General features: G+C 42.0%; 1 protein-coding gene across 4 annotated transcripts; it reads left to right on the top strand.

Moving 5' to 3' along the window:
• Positions 1 to 52: 52 nt before the first annotated feature.
• LOC126546279 (uncharacterized) lies at positions 53 to 22,601 on the top strand. Of its 4 annotated transcripts, none has more exons than XM_050194446.3 (12): positions 53 to 160; positions 1,465 to 1,619; positions 3,345 to 3,508; positions 4,247 to 4,330; positions 5,479 to 5,659; positions 6,691 to 6,899; positions 8,976 to 9,062; positions 9,144 to 9,232; positions 11,904 to 12,108; positions 15,780 to 15,902; positions 20,999 to 21,161; positions 22,111 to 22,601. In XM_050194446.3, the coding sequence occupies exons 2-12, from the start codon at positions 1,531 to 1,533 to the stop codon at positions 22,262 to 22,264; spliced, it is 1,548 nt and encodes a 515-aa protein (XP_050050403.2). In that variant the 5' UTR covers positions 53 to 160; positions 1,465 to 1,530; the 3' UTR covers positions 22,265 to 22,601. The 4 variants fall into 4 exon arrangements, with proteins under 4 accessions (XP_050050403.2, XP_050050398.2, XP_054918550.2 ...); XM_050194441.3 differs by having other exon boundaries at positions 3,342 to 3,508; XM_055062574.2 differs by lacking the exon at positions 53 to 160 and adding an exon at positions 190 to 608 and having other exon boundaries at positions 3,342 to 3,508.
• The last annotated feature ends 968 nt before the right edge of the window (positions 22,602 to 23,569 follow it).

The raw sequence follows: 23,569 nt of genomic DNA, 5'->3' as shown, positions 1-23,569 counted from the left end.
TTCTGAAGACTGCAATAATAACGCTGTACGATTGTTTTGAGCGTTTATCTTTATTTTATGGTTGTTTTTGTTTACGTTCGGTCTGCCGATGCATGTGTAGTTGATTGATCAAGGAGATGAACACAGCCGCATTTTTGTTTAGGCTGCGACTCCAAACAACGTAAAACCTTTTTGTTATACGGCTAGTGTGACAGTCATAAATGCCGGCCCTTTGTGCGTGTTGCGAAAACGAAACGTTCTGCCTTTACGCAAAGCTGGTGGTTTCGAACATGGAACGGGAACTTTGGGCCGGTGTTTCTGCTTAATTATATACTGCATGTTTTGAGTCGCCTTCTTTTTTCTTTTTCCTTCTTGGCACGCTCAAATATGCTCACTCACAAGCAAACCCAGAGCAGCCAGTTAAGTGAAATGTCGACGGGTAACGAATTCGGAACATACAAGCACATATTTGGGCGAAGCTGCAGGGCAGATACGCTTAGGTACAAACAACGCATGTAAACAAAGGACGCAAAAAGAAAAAAAAAAAGGTTGTACACTTGCGTCGCTACGTATATTTCCGCCTACGTCCTGTACTTGATTATTCCACTAGAAGCAACGTACCAAATGCAGTACGTCGGTTCCTATATCCACTAGTTTGTCGCGCACATGATAAATGCCTTGCCCTGACCATCCCATTACTTCTCAGAGTAACCTCTGAGTCAATAAACTTCTTCACAAGAAGCATAGAAAATTGTTATGGCTAAGCATTCGAAACAATATTCCGCTTACAAGTAGTTTAAGATACTCGTTATTTGCAGCTGTTGCTGAATTGTTTCGGCCACTTTATGACAATGACAGCATATTCTTTGCGGTAGTACGTTCGTACACTGAACATCGCTTTCGGGCACTAACTATTTAGTAGCGTCAGCAGACTCTTATCATTAAATCAGTATTGTACGATTCTGGGACGTTAAAACGAGCGATCTGATAACGTCGCGTTATTGTAATGTAAAAATTGAAAATAGCTTTGAGAGTTCGACAGTTTGTAACACGAGTTCCTGATTTGAAACAAGCGTCATGCCACAATTCGTTTGGCTATCACCTGGTTTCTTATCGGCCACAATCGATGCTGGACCAGTTGCCCTCTCAAACAAACACCTCCCTTTCAATTCAAATTTATATGTTCTGCTGCAGTACCAATTGAAAACGGAAAATGCAGAGATGTGCATCTCTAGTCCTATTGGTTTCTTTTCATTTTCTCTCATTTTCTAACTTTTTTTTTATTTTTCTGTCACTGAACTGAAATACTTTGTTAAAGCGTAAGAGCATCACTATTGTGAAAGCCCCATCTACAAAAGCGCTATTTTGGCTGTATCTCAGTTAATAGATGTAACTGACTCTCAAGACAGTTGGCTGTTTCTGTATGTATTCCCCTTGTGGGCATATTTGTTCTGTGACCACAATGTCTAATTGTTTGTTGTTTAGGACAACGATGGAACAGAGGGAGGAATGAATTTGTATAGCAACATAAGCAAATCCTAATGCCTGAACATGACCGGTGTTGCGGAGGCACCCACCTCTCATACAGAGGCGACGAATGCAGCCAGTGGAAGCAGAAGCACATCTGACAGCATGTCTAGGTATGTCTGCATACGTTGGTGCATAACATGCTTCTTCTTTTTGAATTTTCTATCCAAGGAGGGACGCTTTAGAGCATAAGAGTGTAAATTTAAGTGCAGATATTCCCTTCAGGCACTGTGTACACGATTCTACTCACCAATATAGTAAATAAACTGCAATAGCACTGATGAAGATATTTCAAAATGGTCACACACACCTTGAAACACTTCTGATTAGACTGTTGTTCCAAGTTTCAATAATATTTGTAAGACATCTAGTAAAACAGGTTGGAAGCTAGATGGCTGGTTGTTTGCTTTTGCGGTCAGTATTTCATCATGTAGCGTGGGCTCACTTCTTTTGCTATTTTTTGCAGTGTTTTACATCGGGCATATTTTTCAAGTGGCCGGATAAGATGCTTTCCAAGTATGCCACGTATGAAATAGTGATGTTCTCTATTCTGACGTTCCTGTGAAGTATTCGCACATGAAGTCCACCTTCTCTAAACTTCACAAAGCTCACTGAAAAACTGAAAATCCTTAATTCGTTTTGCAGCTGCACACCTTTCATGACTCTGAAGATTCCAGAAACGGTGGTGAAATTAAAATTGACAGAATTAATTGGCATCTGAATGGGATATAGGAGGACACAACCCCACAACATGCAGGAATCACGGTAGAACTACGCAATAAAAGCTTGTTTGTATACGTAGTACATGGTAGCCTGCAAGTTGGTCATGTCAGAGTCTTGTTCATGTGTAACGGCTTTTGGATATGTCTTGTGCCAGGACAGGCCTATTGTAGGTGCAATTCGTTCCATTTCTCATGACAATAACACACATTTTTCACCATTGAAGTTTCGTTGCATGTATAGGGGCAAAGAGCACACACTTACCGCAGTGCTTGTCCTGTTTTACTTTTAAATTTCGAAATGAATTGAGGACAACTAGCCCGGCTTCCAGTTTGTTCATCACTACGTTTCTTCTTAATTTTTATGACAATGAATGTAGAACTCTGTTTTTGATAACAGACAGTTCTTAGGTCTAAGGTAATTATAGATGACATTGCCACGCCCACTTGTGACGCAGACTTTAAGAACATTTTACATTTTCTTGATGGAATGCTTTGTCTGTCCTAATGACATTACATTAAGGAAATTAAAACAATATCGAGGTAAGCGTGTTAGGAAATATCACTTTCCCTTTCCCAAAAAAGAAATGGTTGATAACACCAACCAAAAAGAAGAATCTCTTTTTGTTGCTATGTTTGATGGTAATGAGCTCCACTGTCAAATTCATAGTAGTTCAAGGATTGAAGCCTGAAATTTTGTGGTGGCTGCCACTGTTGTTTTGACAAACAGGTTGGACCTTGCATGCATGATCGGCATGAGATGAAGTATCAAGTGCTGTAAAAATATGCCTAAAGTGAAAGAAGCGTAATTGTGATATAGTGTGAAAAAATGTTGGAGGGTTAAGTTTCCCATACCCGGAAAGTGGTTGAATGTCAACGAATATTTCACTCCAGACACATTATGATAATGTTACTAAGATGATGTGACAATTTTGGCTTTACATGGGAACTTTGTGACAATAAAGCATATTCATATGAAAATTTTTTTGCCCACGGAGACATTGTCGATACATGTTGCAGAAACCTGCTTCAGTAATGTGCTGTGAACTTTTGGCGTGAGCATCAGTGCAACATTGCTATATCACTACGTGCATTATTTTCTTTCTTGTATTGCAGCAGCACTGCTTTCAAGGAAGAATGCCAGAATGTATACAATGAGGTCCAGGGAACGGAGCTTTTTGACACATACGATGACTTTGAGTCCTCCGACCCTGAAGACATCCAAACCACGATTTCACGAGAGTCTCCTTCCCCCTGCTCAAAAGGAAGGAAACGGTGCTCAGGTCAGCCTGATGTGTCATTTACGTGCATTTTTATTTTTTTGCTCATGGCCAGTGTTATGGCCGATCATCACCAAATGAAGAGTAATTGTTTAGGAAAGCCATTAGCAGAGCACAATATCCAGAGAGGCCATCCAGAGAGGCAGGATCTAGAGAGGCTCCTTCAGCTTGTACCGGTGGGCTATACGCATTGGACAACGGACAAAAAGTACACAAACTCATTAACTGCAGTACCTGCATCACACAGGCATACATGCAATTATTTGATGTCCCTGTTCATTTTTTTACTACATTGCATTGTTACTACACCAGATGTAAAGAAAGACAAAGAAAAGAAGCAAAAACAATAGGATTGTGTACTCAGCAAACACTTACTTGTGCTCCTGATATGCTCTTTTTATTATCTTTCTCTGTTTTCATTGTCTTTGCACTATAGTGATGGCAAACCATTTCCAAATCTCAAATGTTCTCTGGGATTTCATTTCTTACCTAAAGGCAGTTTCTTTTTATTATTATAATGTTCAGCTAGCTTAAACTCCTGACTGTGAAGTTAAATTGTTTACAAAGATGTAGTTCTGCTGTTCTCATTCCCTTTATCGATCATTGCCTGCTTTGGCTATAATATTTATGGAGTAATTGATAATTTCAGAATGTCATAACATCTTAACTTTGAAAACAGCAATGCTGCTTTGGTCATTTACTGCTGCTTTTGGCACTTTACAAGCCATTGGTACTTTCCAGCTAAGCAGAGAAAAAGTAGAAGTCGTCACAAGAAACGATTTGTTTCAAGAATGGTGGAATCCTGCCATGAACCATCATCACCACGTACGTTGTTCATTCCTAACATTGTCACTTTCATGTTTGTCCCAAGAAACATGTTAACAAACATATGTTTATGAGCGTGCATGATTAGAGAAAGATGCTGTTCTCCTTTCCTCTTTCGACGAGGTGACCTGCATATGAGGAGTACCCATTCATTCAGATGGTCTTGCATAATTGCAAAAGTAAATAAATGGAGTAGCCACAAACTTCGGGTCCTGCACCTGGTCACTTCTCTATATGCATGTAACTAGTGAAGGAAATAAAATGTATGACAAATAAAGCAAAACTCTATGTAGCCAGTGTTTTGGTTGGAGCAGTGAAATGTAGGCTGTGCCAGTTTCTGGTGAAAGCAGTACTTCTTGTAATACAGTTTACCATAGTTTTCTTTCTCGGTGCTTGCGAAAGTAATTCAACGTCTAATTTTCTCGCCATTTAGATTTCTTCAACGTGCCAAGTTATTCGATTGCAGGGCTATATTAATCACATATTAAGCAGTGCACTGTTTCGTTTGCAAGACACAAGCATTTAACTCCACTCCGAATAAAGCAGTCATTGAGAGCTACAAATCTGCTTACTAAACAAAAATAAATAAATGAAAGGTAACTCCTGTGTTGCTTCCAGAGTGGTGCGTAGATTAAGTCTGTTGTTGTGCTCCTCAGCAAGTATAACAGCAAGCTGTTGTAGATTGTTTTTTGTTGCTGTGAAGGGCACCCCCTTGAAAAAAATAGTCATCTAATGTAATAGCTGAGTTGCATAGCCCAGCGAGGCAAATGTTTCGCAGTGTGGATAGACCAGCAAACATTCATAGCGGGTGAGGTGCTGTGACTGGCTTTCCCAGGTTGTACCTTTGTATTTGGTGTTTAGTTGCGTTACGTAATAGCTATATCATAACAGGGCTAATAGAATTCATGCCAAATTAACATTGGAATCGCATGGCCATGCATTCATTTCACCGATCTAATGGTAGTTGTAAAGTTGTCAGCCCTCCTACCCACTCCACAGAGCAGCCGATAATGTTGATAGTTGTGAGCTTTCCTGCCAGTAGCATTGCTTGTAATCTTACTCAAATACATATTTACTGCTAAGCCTCTGTGTGATGCTATGGAAATGATTCAACTCGCGCCCAATTTCCCGTCTTGTCCTCTCTGCAGCCTACGTGCGCCCACTCATCACGGCGGTGATGCCAACAGTGCCCACCAGCTCTCCATCAGAGCAATGGCTTTTGCATTACAAGAGGCTCAAGAAAGCGAAATTCAAATGCACGCTGCTGCTTGGCCACAACGACACTGTGCACTCAGTCGCCGTGGACCAGAATCTCGTTCTGTCTGCTAGGTTAGGCTCTTCAGCATCTTTATCAAGCTAAGCTTGAAACACTGTATCAGCTTTTATTAAGAAGTGCTATATCTCTGTGTATGGATTTGAAGAAGGTTTAACACACATGGAGATTTGTATTATAAGTTTCAACAACAATGCACAACTGTCCAGCGGAACTCACGATTCCTGTGAGGAATGTGAGGAATTGCTGTACTCGTGCTTAATGTGAAAAACACACTTTTAACCTTGTTATCACAGTTGTATTACATTATGCTATGCGCAGACTGCTTGTAAAGCACGAAAAGAAAATCAGGTTGACTAAGTTATTAATGTGTAGCTGCTAACGTTTGTGATTTTATCGCAAAATACCAAATTTTTTAGCTTGTTTACAATTGCCATATTGGCACTAGTCTTTTCGCTATTTTTCATTTGTGTGCAATCTAAATACAAATATGGACACTGATCGATTCTTTAGAGCCATGTTTTTTTGGACCTGCTGGATTATTCATTCCTACCTGAAGCAGCACCACCCAGTCATTGAACCAGTCCGTAAAGGCAACTAAAATATCGACCACCTTTTATTTGTTGTGAGATATTTGATTTAATACTGCAAATTTTGACCATTAATATTTTGTGAAGAAAGTTCATGAGCATTTCCATTTGTCTGCAATGCATTTAAGTATTTCTGTGACTGTAGCACAGAGTTCATTTTCACAGTGTGCCCACAGAAAACAGTCTCCAATTTTTTTTAATGAACAGTAAAGCACCTGTAGCATTAACACAATCTAGTGATTTGTCATAAAATTTTAGTCTTTTTTTGGTTTTGACTATAGTACTTCTCAAGTTTTAGGATTGACAGTTCTGTCAATGCTATGTTCGGCATTTGTTGCTTTATATTGTTATGCCCGGTGTGCACGAAATTTTTGCGTCTTGCATCAAGGCGTCATTGCATTCTATGGTACCACAGGACCTGATTTTCAGTGTTTCCTTCTTCTGCTGCATGAACTCATTGTTAAGATGAGAAAGTTGACTTCAAATGTTCGTTTCAGTGGCGACACAACAGTCAAAGTGTGGAGCATGCAAGCAGGCAGGGAATTGTGCAGTCTGCGGGGACACACAGGATCTGTCAACGCTGTTCTCCTCCTGTCCTCTGAGCAGACAGAAGTGCTATGCGGTCGCATGGGGTGCACATCAACATATCGGCTGGCTGTCAGTGGTTCCTCCGATGCCTGTCTCAATATATGGCTTGCTCTCGAAGGTGCGCTTTTGAGATGCCTGGTGGCTTGCTAATTTGCCCACAGAAAAGTAGCTCACGGCAGACTATTAATCGTTTGAGTGCTATGTGTATTTTATCTTTACTGTTCAACAATGATCCGGTCACTTACCTTTATACTAACCTCAAAGAGGTTATGACACAGCCCCATAGATTCACCATACTGGTCACATACAAGTTCTGTACAGACTAAATAATTCCTATCTAGAGTCACGCAGTCTTCTGAAAGACTTTGTGCAGAAAGTCAAGATGCATCTATTACATGAATTAAAATATGAACTTATCTTTTTCTAGCTAGGAATTTTTCTTGTGAAAATGAACCTGAAGCTTTCTTCATCGCTTTCTTTACAGTAACACAACTATTCTCACCTCTAGCATAAATTAGAAGTGTGGCTTACTTGTAGGTAAAAAAATCTACTTTTTTCTATTGTTTCTATTTTTTGCTTCAAGTTATGGCTATTCCAGATTTCTACATCAGAATAAGGTTCATCCTTTACTTGTTTTCACGAGCAGAATTACAGCAACCTTATTTTCGTTAAAGTATGAACTAGTGCCCTGTGCATATGTTACCACCTGCAACATGAAAAAGAATCGTACTGTAGTACATTTAAGCCCACCCGCCATGGTTGCTCAGTGGCTATGGTGTTGGGCTGCTGAGCACGAGGTCACGGTATCGAATCCCGGCCACGGCGGCCGCATTTCGATGGGGGCAAAATGCGAAAACACCCGTGTACTTAGATTTAGGTGCACGTTCACGTTAGAACCCCAGGTGGTCGAAATCTCCAGAGTCCTCCACTACGGCGTGCCTCATAATCAGAAACTGGTTTTGGCACGTAAAACCCCATAACTTTTTTAACATTTAAACCCCAATATAATGAACTTCAGTATAGCAAAATTCTCGATATAACAAAGTATTTAACTTTTCATAACCTATTGTACATAGAACGCTATTTATGTAGAACCTCAATATAACAAAGTGTGTTTGTGTGTGATTTCAGTATAATGAAATTTCACTGCTGCCGCAAAGGAATGATGAGACAATATATGGAAACTTCCACGGATGCAGATGGTCGAAATTACAGGCGGCTGTTCACAAACGCACCTCTCAAAAACCAGCGCAACAAGAGCAACTCATGTTCTGTATAAAGTCCAAGTGCGATAGGATCCTGTCGCGCCCCACGCACTGTGGGCTTTAGGTGCGAATGAAAGTGGGCAAGGGTGAGACAAAGATGGTGGCATCACGAGCGCCACCTTCCCGCGCAAGCAAAGGGAAAGAATGGGGGGGGGAGCTCACTCGTGGTAACGTGATCAAGCGCACGCGATGGGGCAGGGGTGGAGTTGGGTGGCAAGTGGGCGCGCGTCTCGATATCTGGCACACTTGTCATGTTGGCCGTGGCTGAGCGCATACGCAGCCGTGCACCCTGCTTTAGTGGTAATCCGCCGAATGTAAAAAGAGTGGGCATGCCGAGATGGCATGACACCATGTAAGCTGTCTTACCGCACATTTAATGGTAGACGATGCATAACCTTGAATTCCGGTGACCCGTTGGAGCGAGAGGCAGATGAAGCATTCGCTCCCTGCTGCCAGCGGTTTTCCTGATAGCGTTGTTTCAGTGCGGGCGACGCAGGGGCCGAGTGTGCGCGCAAGTGTGGTTTGTTTCACTTGATTCGTACTGGCGAGAAGATATCGTCGACGCACATGGCATGAAACCATATAATTTGTTGCCAACTCCCAAATTTATCAAAATGAATTGTTTTTTCATTCAGATTTGCTTTCTTCAATAGCCCGGAAATTTGGGAAAATCTGCGGCCCCGTTCCATGTAAGAAAAATGTAGCGGTGACTGTACTTATTTGCACAAAGGGTTGAATTTCAATAAAACGAAATTTCTATAGAACGAAGCAAATTGCCTATTTTACCGACTTTGTTATATCGATGTTTAACTGTATTTGCATTCCTGCATTCTGTTGCACACATTTTAAGCAGCTTTAAATACTTGGCATTCAATTTTGAAAGCTCTTTGCAGATGTTCTAGCACTACATAAATGCATCACTGTTGCAGGGAAGCTGCTGAAATCGATGTACACCTACAATGCCATTACAGCCCTTGCAGTAATCACCGACGACTGCCACATTGTGGTTGGCACAGGTTGGTGGAATACTGCGATAATTATCTTTTTTCTTGAATCTCTAAGGTTAAATGAGCTGCTTGTTCATTTTCAATTTCCAGAAGGGGGCAAGCTGGAAGTTTGGGACGTGGCAAAAGGATCTCCTCTCAGTTCCGTCATTGGCCACGATGGCGTGATTGAGTCCATACGGGTACGTGAATCATGCGGGCATTGCAAACTGTGCCAAATCACAACTGTGCAGGTGTAATTAATACAAAAATGTCTAGCTCAGAAAGCCACAGCTCTAAGTCAAGCAGTGGGCTGCATTATGGAACCAGCTTTGCAAAGTTTCATGGGGGTAAAATAAAATTGTCCTTTCACATGTTTTTGAGGTTTGTTATATTGCCTGCTCGTTGTGGTGCCAAGGGTAAAAAAAATTGCCTCATTGATTTGACACCTGGGCTGAGAAAATGAAGCAATTCTGTTCCAATTATTTTCCTTATCTCGCTTCATGATTGGTCGGAGTGGCACTCCACTTATGTTATCACCAGGATTGGCCAGTCACGAGTGGTGGACGGTAAGAAATGGACAGAATCAAGTGAAAGAAATTGCTGCAATATAATACCAGCCCTCAATTGTGTAGTTGCAAGGTGTTTGCTTGCTGCTGGTGCTAATTTTTCATACTTTGTCTACTGCTTGCGGCACTGATTCATTGTTCGTGGTTTATGGCTCACAGCACCTCACATTAGCAAACTTTTATTAGTGACAGCCTGCAAAGCTGGAATTCTTGTCTAAAACTCGAAATGAATGAATTAAACCAGCAACAAAGACTAAGGATGAACTGAGCCCCAAAACTAGTGTAAGTAGAAGCCAAGAGGCAACTTTATGTGACTGCCCCTAATTGTTTGTATGACTGAACTTATTATGACTGTATTTTGTATGACTGCCCCATTTTGAGTAGCATATTGAGTAGATGAAAGCAACAGTGCCGGGGTGAACATACTGTTCGGGTTCAGAAGTTGGAAAATGATAGCAGTTACATTCCGTTGGTCCACAACTTAGCGCTAGCAGTATGGAGTTACAACCTCTGGAACTGGGCCGACTGCATGCTACATTAACTGCACACATTTAAAAGCCTAGAAGCCGTCCTGCAGGCACTACTGTTAACTCATGTCACACTACTTGCATAGTCAACTTCCCCCAGGATCATTTGATTGTGTGCTTAAAGACCAACTGCAGTAAAAATTTTTTATCCGTAAAAAGGTTTCAAATTGCATAAATATAGAACAGCTTCCATGCAAAATTTTGCGTTTCAAATATAAATAAATGCATTGCTAAGCTCGCAGAAATGGATATTTTCTATACCGACCCACCATTACCACTTGCCCTAAATTATACAGGACCCATTCGGTTGAGAACTGGCATGCCGTCTGGGAGTAGCTTCCAAAATTTGGCACCACTCGCAGTGTGCTGAAGATCTCTGAGCTCATGTTCCAGTATCTGTATCATACTGCTAACCACCAGGTGTGTGCGTCACCTGCTGAAGTACCATTTAAAGGTTGTTAATAAAAGACTGGACAATAACGAGTCCTGCAGTATCAGAGAGTTTTAGAATAGGGGCCCCAAAAGTATGGAGCCCCAGAGAAATAGCGCCTAAGCCACTGCGCATGCGCGAGATGCAAACTGCAATTGGGGTTCACATCGGGCATGCTATTTCGCTGATTTAGCGGGAGCCCCAAAAGCTTTGCGTCAACAGTCATGGAGGCACCCATCAAAGCGGTGGCTCTAACCTAGCACCAAACTGGACTCGATTCGTGGTAACGCGTGAAGTTCGCAAACAAGGAGAAGTGACTGCAGTTATCACTTTCTCTCAACTAGGGTGTGTTATGAAGATTGATTCTTTAGGCATTGCTGATTCCAAATTCGATTGTCGATATAATGGCTCATAGGCTTAACATGGCTTAACTTGGCTGGTGACAGCACGTAAAGTTGGTTACTCAAAACTAAGCCCAACTAATTGCTTGCTGCTAACAGAAAACCTCGAAATTGTAATTAAATGCAGAAACACGAATGTCAAAATTACTCTTCTTATCATAAAATGGTATATTTTATTTAATTATTTATAATAGCTTTTCTTTGCGCAAGACACTATCCACAAATGCAAAGCCCTATTGTAAAACTCTTCACTCCTGCGTGCCCCAACGCTAACACACGCAAAGCTCTTTGGGGCCCCAAACTTTTGGGGCCCCTATTCTGAAATTCTCTGCTGCCAAATTGCTTCAGTAGCATATACTACTCATCTATAACCCATTTAAACAAAGTGAAATTTCATTGCAGTTGGCCTTTAACCCCATTTTTAGGCTTATTTTTAACGAAACAGTGGTACCATTACAGGTCATGATTTTTTTATTTTTTTTCTATGCACAAAGGGGGACCCCGACATACAAGGATCACCTGCTACCATTTAGCGTAAAAGATCTTAATAAAAGTGCAGGTGATGGAAAACTTACTGTCATTTATGTTGTGAAAAGAAAAACGCCCCTTGGCAGCCTCTGTTCGTCATTAGCCATTCAGAAAGTGGCAAAATGCCCCTGGCAAGGGTGATGAGGTGACCTCGTCATAACTGAAAAAGTAGTGACCGTTCATCCAGATCCAACCCCTTACCGCATAGGGTCACGGGTTGTATGCTACAAAATAGTCATTATGAGCCTGCTACTGCGAGCACTGTTGAGACATGGAATGAAACAGAGGGAAAGGAGGAAAATTCATGATGGTGATTCTTTGCAGTTGCGCAACCTGCCACTTGTCACTGCTTTGCTTTTTCAGCGAAGCTGTGGGCATCTCTTTATTCGTGCTTTTCCTTGCTTTTCTGCGTCTGCCAGGCTGACTGGACAGACACTGTTTTCTCAGCCTCCTCCGACGGAAGCCTAAAGGTGTGGCAATGGCTGTCAAATGAGCTGTGCGCAGTACAAGTGCATGATGCCGATGCAGCCGAAAGCTGTCATATGCACTGCGTGGCAGTGGATGGCTCCAAGATATTTGTAGGCAGGGACAGTGCGTGCGTGAAGGTCATTGACTGGGCCACAGGTGAGTTTCGAGAGTCCATATTGTAGGTGCGTGCAGCAACACTGGAACGTGAGCTTCTGCCGCGAGCAGTGTCTGCATCTTGTGACACTACATACCATGCATTAATACATTTGAATACAGTTTTTATCCCAGAACAGTTGACCTTTGGAATTTGTTACCTGGTAATGTGCATTCCCCATAGGATTTTATTTCTGCATTTCATTATACTATGTCATGTTCTGTTACGTAGTGTTCCTGTAACATTCTTGTTTATGTTCACTCTGTGAATCCTTTGTTGTACCTACTCATGCTCTATTATACCCGCGTTTGTAGGGCTGCAGAATGTAAAATTAAAAAAAATAAAACTAGTTCAATGCAGTGAAAGCTGTCAAAACAGTGAAGCTAGTGCAGTTTTTGAACTAGTGTTTAGCACGATTTTCATGAAAGTCTTTCGTCTCGTTGTTGTCATTTTGCTACATTCGTGCTTCGGTTCCGGATTGCGCACACTCTTCAGTTGCATGAGGTTGCAATCAAACCATGGTCTATCACACACCTTGCAGGTGTGGCCGCACGTACGGTCGAGGAATTCTCTCTTGAAGGGACACACTAAAGGCAAATACTGAGTCGATGTGGACTGTTTAAATACCTTTCCAGAAACCTCACTACACTGGTTTCATGCCAAGAAAAGACTTCATTTAAGAGAAAATTGTATCTGAAGGGTCCGAATACCTTTTTCGAAATTCAAATCTCCTGCCACCCAACCGGGGGAGTGGTGACGTTGCATACACCATCACCGCCCTTTGCAGATATCGGTGAGTAAAACGGCGCCGAATAGACGGCGGCATGCAGCCAAGACAGAGCGGCGGATTTGCCGCTGCTGCTGCTTTTTGGTCAAGTGGCGTAGACCGTTCGGGCATCCCGCAGCATCACATGGAACTTGAATTCTCTGCTACTTGCAGTTCGTGTGAGTTTCGCGAGCCAGAAAAACCAGCGCAGCACTATGCGATCAGGAAAGTATTGAAATGTGAAAGTGTGGGCAACTCAGAGTCGAGTGAAAACGAAACCTTTCAACCGTCCGCATCGTCGTCAATGGTAATTTCAATGAGTTAGGTTTTCTAAACATGAAATGGAACTGGACAAGTAGCGTGTTTTTTTTTTTTTCATCTTATAATACAATACAAGGATGTTTTTTGCAACGATTAGTTGAGTACTAGTTACAGAATTTAACTGAGGAGTGCTTTCGTCATCGGGCAAGTAATTGAATGTCCCGGGGGAGTCTCTAATCATGTCCTGCGTTTACCTCGATTTCTCTATTATTAAGGCTGTGTCCGCGATAATATTGTCGCCTTAGAGGTTCTCGAGCACTAATCTGTCACTTTTGCTTGACTCGGTATTTGCCTTTAGTGTCCCTTTAAACCACCCATCGCCACCCTCCATAGGAGGAATCTGCGTCAACGTCTCTGCTCGGCCTCCTACTTCCGGAATTGGGCGTTAGCTTGCCTCTGCTGGCGCTTGGTTTTGGTTGCCTTCTCTTGAAAGTGGGGTTGGCTTGCCTCCACCAGCGCTTGGCTTCCGCTTCTCGTTCTTGATTCTTGGCAGTGGTGGCTTCCCTCCGGTGGTGCTTTGCTGGCGCTTCTCGCTTTCGAAGCTCGGGATTTGCGTGACATCGGTGCTGCCGCTCATGTCAAGAGGAATCCATGGGACGAAAGGACATGCGCTGGCAAAACACCTGCTCTTATACTCTTCTCCTCTCCCCTCCCCCAGCGCGCACTCTGATTGGTCCGCTCCCATCCCAATGGGGCTCCGCTCCTGCCCTCGGCGCGCCCTCTGGCGGTGAGCTCTGGAACCTGCCCCCCTTTGTGACACAGGACGCCGGATGACGAATGCTGGACTTAGGAGAGCTCCGCGGTTGATAAATCAACATCTTTTGACAGTGTGATAGCTTGTGACACTGGATCGAACGAAAGTGCTAAAACACTTGTTATAATGAGTGAGTGACTATGACTTGGAAGAACTTTCTGTGGGCCTAGTTGGTGCATACTTGGCAGATATTTTTAAAGCGTAAACAAGAGACATGACACAAAAGGAACATCATACACAGGACAGGCGCCTGTGCTTTTCCTTCCTTCCTTTTGAAAAATGACACTGAAATTTTATGTGCAGAGGAACATAGTCACTCAAATATTTTTTAAGCGCAAACAGGAGACACGGCACAAAAAAAAGATGTTGTACACAGGACAAGTGCCTGTCCTTTGTATGACCTTTCTTTTGTGCCGTGTCTCTTGTTTGCCCTTTAAAAATATTTAAGTGACTTTGTTCCACTGCTCCCCTGCACATAAAATTTCAGTGTAATTTCTTTTCCTAAAAGAAGTGTTTTTCAGTGTGTTACACTTGATCACATTGTCTCAAGATGTCTGTCACCACCACTGTTGTCTCTTCTGGATGCATATTTCTTTTTTATTTGCTTAGGCTGCTCCGTGGCATAACTTTGAGGTGAAAGTAAATGTAAGCATGAAAGCCTTTTTCATGCAGATACAACAAAAGCAACTTATAGAGCATGTTGTTCATGATCCATCTCTCATAGTCTTCAGATTGGTCAGTTCTTAACCTCACACCTCTAAGTACCTTTCACGAACTTCCTTTGTCCCAAGGCACTTTCCAGTATAGGCTAGCACCATCATGCCTCTACTGTGTAGAGCTTTGTCACTCTATGTACTCTGTGCCTCATTTTTGAGAAATTATTTTTCTTATACACAACTCTACAGATTTTCCAAGCAAACTTCTTTATCTGCTTACACTGTTTTATATGGTGAGCTGACAGGACTTTAGCAATGAATCATACACCCTGTATATCTAGTCATTTCTGATTGTCCTCATGAAGCTCATACAGGGGCTTACCTGTGCAGTTTTTATGCCACCTTGGCCAGTTGTTTTCTGTTTATTGAGCAAAAGAATGAACTGTACGATAGCCTTCATCTCTTTCGGACCAGGCTGCTCGATACTTGCCTCGAGTTCAGGCTTCCCATTTGTCTTGAAAGCTCTGTTTTAAGGCTTCTTGGAGGCTGGATAAGTTTATGAGGATCATGTGAAAAATAGGTCCCATTGACTTTGCCTTGAGGTGCTTTTTGTAAGAGAAACTTTGAAAGCAGTAATCCCAGTGTGGTGCACACAAATGCTGCATTGAGCAACAATTTGTCACCGTTTTTGTACTGTAATACAGAATAGCATTGAATAAATTTAGTAAGCTTTCACTGCACCGGAATACTAGAGGTAATAAATAATTGGGTGCAGTAATTTAGATGGAGGTCTAGGTGAGAATTTATCGGCAACCTTACAATCAGCATCTTCCACTGCCCACAATACAGCTCTGAGACTTTGGATAAATAATTGGGTGCAGCAATTTAGATGGAGGTTTAAGTGAAAATTTATCGGCAACCTTACAATCAGCATCTTCCAGTGCCCACAATAGAGCTCTGAGACTTTGGCCCGCAGCCCTTATTAGCAACTGACAATTTATATTTTGGTAAGGCAACATAATTAACTTAATGAGCTTAATGAGCTACTTACGTGGACAGACTAAATAAGAGCACAAAATGTTGGTTGATGTGACTATTAGATAGTCCATGGGGTGGTTTGTTTTGTCACAGTGCATACGGTGACATGTCTCTTTTTTTTTTTTTTTTTCAAATCAGGAAGGGTGGACTACCTGAAAAACCACCCTCACGACCATGGGTTTGCAAAAGCAGTTTTTGTCAAGGACAGCCTTCTTTTGTCAACATCTTATGACAGATATACTGGAAACAGTACAGTGAACAGTAAGTAGTACTAAACCGTGTGTGTCATCGTTGAGACCAAGTCGTGGAAAACATTTTGTGTTATGTATTAAGCATAAAAGCAGGCAATATGCAGGCAATATGCATCCATGAAGAAATATTAATGGACATGCCGCACTATTCTGCAGGCTCTCCTGCTTGGTAGCAGTGACCTTATGATGAGATTTGAGGTGTTACCATCTTCATTTCTCCATATGAAACTGTTGCCAATCATGTACATGCTGCAGTTGGAACTAGTTTTACTGATGTTTGGCAAAAAATAAAAGCCCTGCAGATGAATCTTTTCCCTATGTGAGCATGTAGTGTCAACAAATAACAAATGTGAGACAGACAGAATTTTGGCATTAACAGCATAGCGTTCAAGGTGCTTGCAGCTAGCTACCTGGTTTGACACTGCAACCACTTTAGTACCTTGAATTCAGATTTACATATCGTGAATTAAAATTTACTCATCCAACCTTCACAAGAACAGTCACTGTAAATTGTGGCTTCTTTTTTTTTTTTTTTTTTTTTTCTGGAATGTACTGCACAATTACACCTGGAAACCTAACTTATGGATGAAACCAGTGATGTCTACTCACAATGCTATATTGTGTTTCAGAATTAATTATTATACATCATTTTATTTAAATTGCCTATGACAGATAATGCAATTCTACTCCTTCAGCTGAATTGTTTGAAAAGGTGAACGTCAGTTGCACAAGAAATTGAAATGCATTATTGCCTAACTGAAAAAGTACTCATAAACTTTTTAACTAGTTATCTTAGGGCACATTGCAAATTATGAATTGAAGCCAGTTGGTTGTCAAGGCACATTTACTTAGAACAAATCTTGAAACTAGCACCAGTTTTGCAGCACAACAGACTTTTGCTTCACCTAATTTTTTAACAAAGCACCCTTTTATGCATTGAATAATGATAACTCCAACACCAATGCATTTTGTTGCACCTTTTGGGAACACATATCTTCAAAGTGGTGTTGTCACAATTTGTTCCAAGTAGATAGTGTGAACTCACTGGCTTCAATTCTTAAATTGCAATATGTGTGATAATGCAATTAGTTAAAAGTTAATAAGTGAGCTATTGTTAACTAGTTAATTGTATCTTTTAATTTCTTGTGCAAATAATGTTTGCCTCTGAGTAAACACCAGCTCAAGGAGCGGAATTGTGCTGCTTGTCATAGGCGATGTTTAAAGATTATGCGCAACTCATTTTAAAACGCACAGTATAAGTACCTAGCAGAACCACAATATGTGGGTAAGAGTGATAATTTCATTAATTTGGACTGATTGGCGCAAGATTGACATACTGAACAAATAGCGGAGACAACAGGTATATGGGAAGATGGCACCCGTGTTGTCATCATCCCGTAGTCCTGTTGTCTGCACTGCTGGTTCAGAATATCACAGTATGTGGGGGTGTAGATTTCCGGTTTCTCAAGGGATTGAATTATACTTTAGTATTATAATTATAATGAATGCTTCACAATGCTTTACGCTGCAAACATAGCTGAGACCTTAAAGACTGGAAATTACATATACAGGTACAGTGCAACCCCATTAGGACGTTCCTCACTGTTGTGTTTTCCCTGCTGCTATGTCGCATTTTTGCGGTCTCAACATACAGCCCATTGACTCCTATTTATGGTTTTCTCATTTAAAACATCACCGTTTTGTAATGCTCAGGCATTACATATTTGAACATAGCAGTCGCATAAATTTAGTGATGCAGAGGCAAATTTGCTCTCGCACGTCGTTATGAAGACAATGAATGTATAGTTGTGGTGAAGCCTGTCAAGCCCTGCACATGGCCCCACATAGAAATGGTGGCAGTACGTAATTAAGACTGTCGCGCAAAGAGACAGGACTTGAGCGAGAACACAACACACTACACCTGAGCAGCATCTATACATGTGTTGTGTTCTCGCTCAAGTCCTGTTCCTTCATCTCTTGACGCAATGGCGTTAATTATGTTAAACTAACTAGCCCACTGCGGTATTTTCCTTAATTACATTGGAAGTACATGTTCGTCAGTCTTGATAAGCATGTGTTGGTGCCACTTTTTTTTTTTGCCAGTTCTTAAAGGCAGCTTTACCACACTACAGTCATGTGATGCGGTAAAGCATATTAAGAGTGGGAAGGGGCCACTGTCGAAGAACATAGTCATCATCATCATCATCAGCCTGGTTACGCCCACTGCAGGGCAAAGGCCTCTCCCATACTTCTCCAACAACCCCGGTCATGTACTAATTGTGGCCATGTTGTCCCTGCAAACTTCTTAATCTCATCCGCCCACCTAACTTTCTGCCGCCCCCTGCTACGCTTCCCTTCCCTTGGAATCCAGTCCGTAACCCTTAATGACCATTGGTTATCTTCCCTCCTCATTACATGTCCGGCCCATGCCCATTTCTTTTTCTTGATTTCAACTAAGATGTCATTTAACCGGGTTTGTTCCCTCACCCAATCTGCTCTTTTCTTATCCCTTAAATTCTTCTTTCCATAGCTCGTTGTGTCGTCCTCAATTTCAGCAGAACCCTTTTCGTAAGCCTCCAGGTTTCTGCTCCATACGCGAGTACTGGTAAGACACAGCTGTTATACACGTTTCTCTTGAGGGATAGTGGCAACCTGCTGTTCATGATTTGAGAATGCCTGCCAAACGCCCCCCAGCCCATTCTTATTCTTCTGGTTATTTCAGTCTCATGATCCGGATCCGTGGTCACTACCTGCCCTAAGTAGATGTATTCCCTTACCACTTCCAGTGCCTCACTACCTATCGTAAACTGCTGTTCTCTTCCGAGACTGTTAAACATTATTTTAGTTTTCTGCAGATTAATTATCAGACCCACCCTTCTGCTTTGCCTCTCCAGGTCAGTAAGCATGCATTGCAATTGGTCTCCTGAGTTACTAAGCAAGGCAATATCATCAGCGAATCTCAAGTTGCTAAGGTATTCTCCATCAACTTTTATCCCCAATTCTTCCCACTCCAGGTCTCTGAATACCTCCTGTAAACATGCTGTGAATAGCATTGGAGAGATCGTATCTCCCTGTCTGACGCCTTTCTTTATTGGGATTTTGTTGCTTTCTTTATGGAGGACTACGGTGGCTGTGGAGCTGCTATAGATATCTTCCAGTATATTTACATATGGCTCATCTACACCCTGATTCCGTAATGCCTCCATGACTGCTGAGGTTTCGACTGAATCAAACGCTTTTTCGTAATCAATGAAGGCTAAATATAAGGGTTGGTTATATTCTGCACATTTCTCTATCACCTGATTGATAGTGTGAATATGGTCTATTGTTGAGTAGCCTTTACGGAATCCTGCCTGGTCCTTTAGTTGACACAAGTCTAAGGTGTTCCCGATTCTATTTGCGATTACCTTAGTAAATACTTTGTAGGCAACGGACAGTAAGCTGATCGGTCCATAATTTTTCAAGTCTTTGGCATCCCCTTTCTTATGGATTAGGATTATGTTAGCGTTCTTCCAAGATTCCGGTACGTTCGAGGTCATGAGGCATTGTGTATATAGGGTGGCCAGTCTTTCTAGGACAATGTTCCCACCATCCTTCAACAAATCTGCTGTTACCTGATCCTCCCCAGCTGCCTTCCCCCTTTGCATAGCTCCCAAGGCGTTCTTTACTTCTTCCGGCGTTACTTGTGGGATTTCAAGTTCCTCTAGACTATTCTCTCTCACATTATCGTCGTAGGTGTTACTGGTACTGTATAAATCTCTATAGAACTCCTCAGCCACTTGAACTATCAGCCACAGAACATAGTAAATTTCCCTTAATTGTACACGCATGCATGTGTCTGTCTCTGGTCACAGTATGAGCACCAAGAGAGAGAGAGAGATAGAGAGCAAGGACAGGAAAGACAGGGAGGTCATCCAGACCTCCCTTTTTTTCAGTTATCAGTACAGTTATCAGACAAGATGTCTGATAACTTTACTGGCAACCATTCAGAGCTGTTTCTAACATTGCTGTGGCGATTTCGAGCTTTCCTCACTGTTTGCTTTTTTTTTTTTCACAGTTCCTTGAAAAATGTGTCGACAGGTTTCTACTGTATTTGTAAAACAGGTGCCTGTGAGCTGTTCATTCATTGTGCCCACATTCGCTGCTTAGTGTATTGTCTCCACTTGCGAGCAATGTGAATAGAGGCCATGTCTTCGCCAGCCATGTCCTGCTGCCATCATTGCACCAGGTTTTATATTATCTTCGTAAAGACGTCTACTTAACAGAACATTGCGTGAGCTCCTAAGCTGCTTTTCTATGGTAGCTTCAGTGAGCTTCACAAAGGCATGAAGGCTCTGTACACAATAAATATATTGTTTTTGTCTTTTATCTTCCGCGTACAGTGTGTCCATGCTGCCTTCATGAAGATTATCAGTCACTAACTAGCCCAACCATTGATTCAGGTATAGCATGGTTCAGCTCGGTGCATCTAACGTACTATAAAAAAAAAACTCCACTTTATATGTGTAGCAATATCTGAGAATGGAGCAAAGCATTTTATTGGGCTAGAAGTTAAAAAAACAATAGTCTTAATTTTTGCACATGTACCTTGAACAAATTAAATGCTAACATGGAAGTACTTACTGTATGCAAGAACCGTTCTTGCAAGTGATAAGAGTGGCAATTTCACACTGATGTGTATCGTGCTGCCGAAGACAGCATGGGCCCACTAGTTGAAATCATGCCTGAATAACTCAGTGACAAAAGCAAAGATGATAGATGTTATTGTTAGCCCAAACTTCTTTGCATTTAATTCGTCCATCCAGTATGTTTTTGACGATGTCCTGCTCAAGATAGCTGTTCATTACTAAATCAAATTTACGAAACCATGGCGCACCGAAATTAACCACATTGTTGCTTCTTCTGGACATGCAAAAGCTCGTACTACCAGCATTGACAATGTTCAGCACAAGATAGCTGTGCTTTACCAAATTGCATTTACGAAATCGTGGCACACTGAACTTAACTGCAACATTGCTTCTTCTGCGTATGAAAAAGTTTCTAACAGTGGTTGTTGAGGGCAGAGATGGCATGTTTTAATTGAAGTGTACTTCCTTCGTTGACTAGTGCGAACCCTCCCTGGCGGTGCTTATGTGGGCACGCTGAAGTGTACTGGGCAAGGCAAAGTCAGCGCCTTGGCATCCGACATTGTGGAGCGGAAAGTTCTCAGGATTGTAACGGGAGGCACAACACTTGCCGTCTGGGACTGGGCACCTCACGAGAATAATGGGTAAGTACAAAACCCACAACGAGCGAGCAGAATTGTCGTGGCACCCCGCGGTGGCTGCAGTATCTATGCTATGTATCGGACCACTGCTATGTGTGTATCAAAATCTAATCTGTGTAGCAAAATTTGAACACAGATTTTCACTACTTGAGCCTGTTTATTAAACTGCATCAATAAATGTGCACAGTAACAGTAGGAAGAAGCGCACTGATCCAAACACCCTTCTTGATTGATGTCAGCTATTGGCCAATAGCAGACGCGTATGGAAATTTGCTATATTACAAAATAAAGCGTCCAGGAAAGAGCGAGGAGCATGCTTCTGTTGAAAAGAGAGCATTTGAGAAAAAGGCGACTTTGCGCTCCACTTGCGAGATCCAGGCGCCGTGCATGACTTCAAAATTTGGCTGATATGTTCACAGCAGCGTGTGCCATCTCTACAGCGTTTTTTTTACCAATCCCGAGCGGTGATTCAGGACCCCCTTAATATTGTGCTGTCTAAACAAGCCCTTTCAGACAACAACTTCTTTAACTACATCAGCAGTTACCCGCCATGGTTGTTCAGTGGCTATGGTGTTGGGCTGCTGAGCACGAGGTCGCGGGATCGAATCCCGGCCATGGCGGCCGCATTTCGATGGAGGCGAAATGCGAAAACACCCATATACATAGCTTTAGGTGCACATTAAAGAACCCCAGGTGGTCAAAATTTCTGGAGTCCTCCACTACGGCGTGCCTCAATCAGAAAGTGGTTTCGGCACGTAAAACCCCATAATTTTTTTTTTTTACATCAGCAGTGATACTGTGCTATGACAGGAACAGTGTAGTTTTGAAAACATATTCTCGTTACATTGCAGCAGGCTAAAAAAAATCGACAAGCTTCACTTTCACTAGGTTTTGCCTGTTGCCAAACGTATACACTACACAAATGTTTAAGAAACTCTCTTTTGTTTTGCAGTGAATGCTCTGTCCTGTTTCTCGAGACGCTTGCAGAATGCACTCAGAGGGACGGAAATGAATCGAACAAAAGCAGCGACAGTCCAGAGAGACAACTACAGCTGTATCAAGGCAACAATCAGGCTGGCGATACGAGCTGGTGTAACATCATGTGATCTTTTTAACTCGCTTCATCCTCAAAAAAGGCATGTTTTGTGAAGTAACTGCATTGTTATTTGCCTGATAATGCCCAAGAATCAAGCTAGTTGTGTGCACCATTGCTCAGCAGCTTCAGTGTGTTTGCGAAGTGTCATAAGTGAGCCGCAACTCTGCAGCACAACTGTTTTAGCTCAACTCCTGCCTGATCAAGGTAATGCATTTTTAGTCAAGCACCTACTCAGTGATCAACTATTAATCTTATCCATATGCATTTTTACACAGAGTCTACCTTGTGCTTTCATGCAGCCATGTGTACAATAGTATTTTTTGACAATAAACACACTTTCACCAATGCGTCAAGACCACAACTTCTTCTTTCGTGCTTCTTCGGTCTCGTGCAGTCAAATCAGATGCCATCCCAGACTCCAGTTCCAAAAAATAATGCTGCCATTTCAGTAGCTGGACATAATGATAATGCACTGCTTCCTGCAGAATAACTGTAGTTTTCTCTATCCGGAACTGTTTTGTGGTTTGTCCATAATGCAATTTGTGCAGGAACTTGCACTCGTTTTTTCCTTGCGTACCTCACCTGTGGAATGCCAGTAGCGAGCAAGAAAAAAAAAATAATGAACACACTTCTAATCTCTTCCTTTGTTCACAGTGCTTTTGCAAGCCAAAAGTCTGTGCATGCAGATTTTGAGACAACTTGAATAGTCCCTGTAACAGAGTGCTTTAGCATAAATACATGTATACTAGTGTAGGAACACTGTAATGCCAGAAAACAGATGAGAACAGCTAGCCCCAAGTCTGACTCTGTTTCAAGTGGCTTGCTTAAACTGATAGCAGGCTCTTGACCATTTCCATTGACTATTTCCATTGCCCAGCTAGTGCAATACAGGCTGGGCAACTGTCCCTTTACTGGAGATCTATGCACATACAATTACAAATCATAGAATGCCGGTCTGCATTCATTCTGTGTAGCTCGGAGCTTACGCCCCTTCCCCCCCGTCCCCCAGCTTTGAGTGGCTGAGTGGGTGGATGAGCAAGTGGATGCATTTAGCCCATTTCCTAGCTAATAACTCTTATTTGCAGTCAGGAGAAAAAAAAACAAGAAAAAAGACCTTATTGACAATAAGGTGGCTGCTTAAACACTCGGCATTAGCAAATAAAGCTGTGTAGTCTATCATGAAGCAAGAATTGTGCACATGCATTCGTGAAAATGCAAAATCTCAAGCCTCCACCACTAGCATTATCTGTCTTCTGCTATTCAACTATACTTTCTGTGCTAAAAGACACTATTATGCTAGTGCCAAAAGAATGTT

This window comes from Dermacentor andersoni, chromosome 3 (assembly GCF_023375885.2).
Source record: "Dermacentor andersoni chromosome 3, qqDerAnde1_hic_scaffold, whole genome shotgun sequence".
Lineage (NCBI taxonomy): Eukaryota > Metazoa > Arthropoda > Arachnida > Ixodida > Ixodidae > Dermacentor > Dermacentor andersoni.
This window is presented reverse-complemented; position numbering and strand designations above follow the sequence as displayed.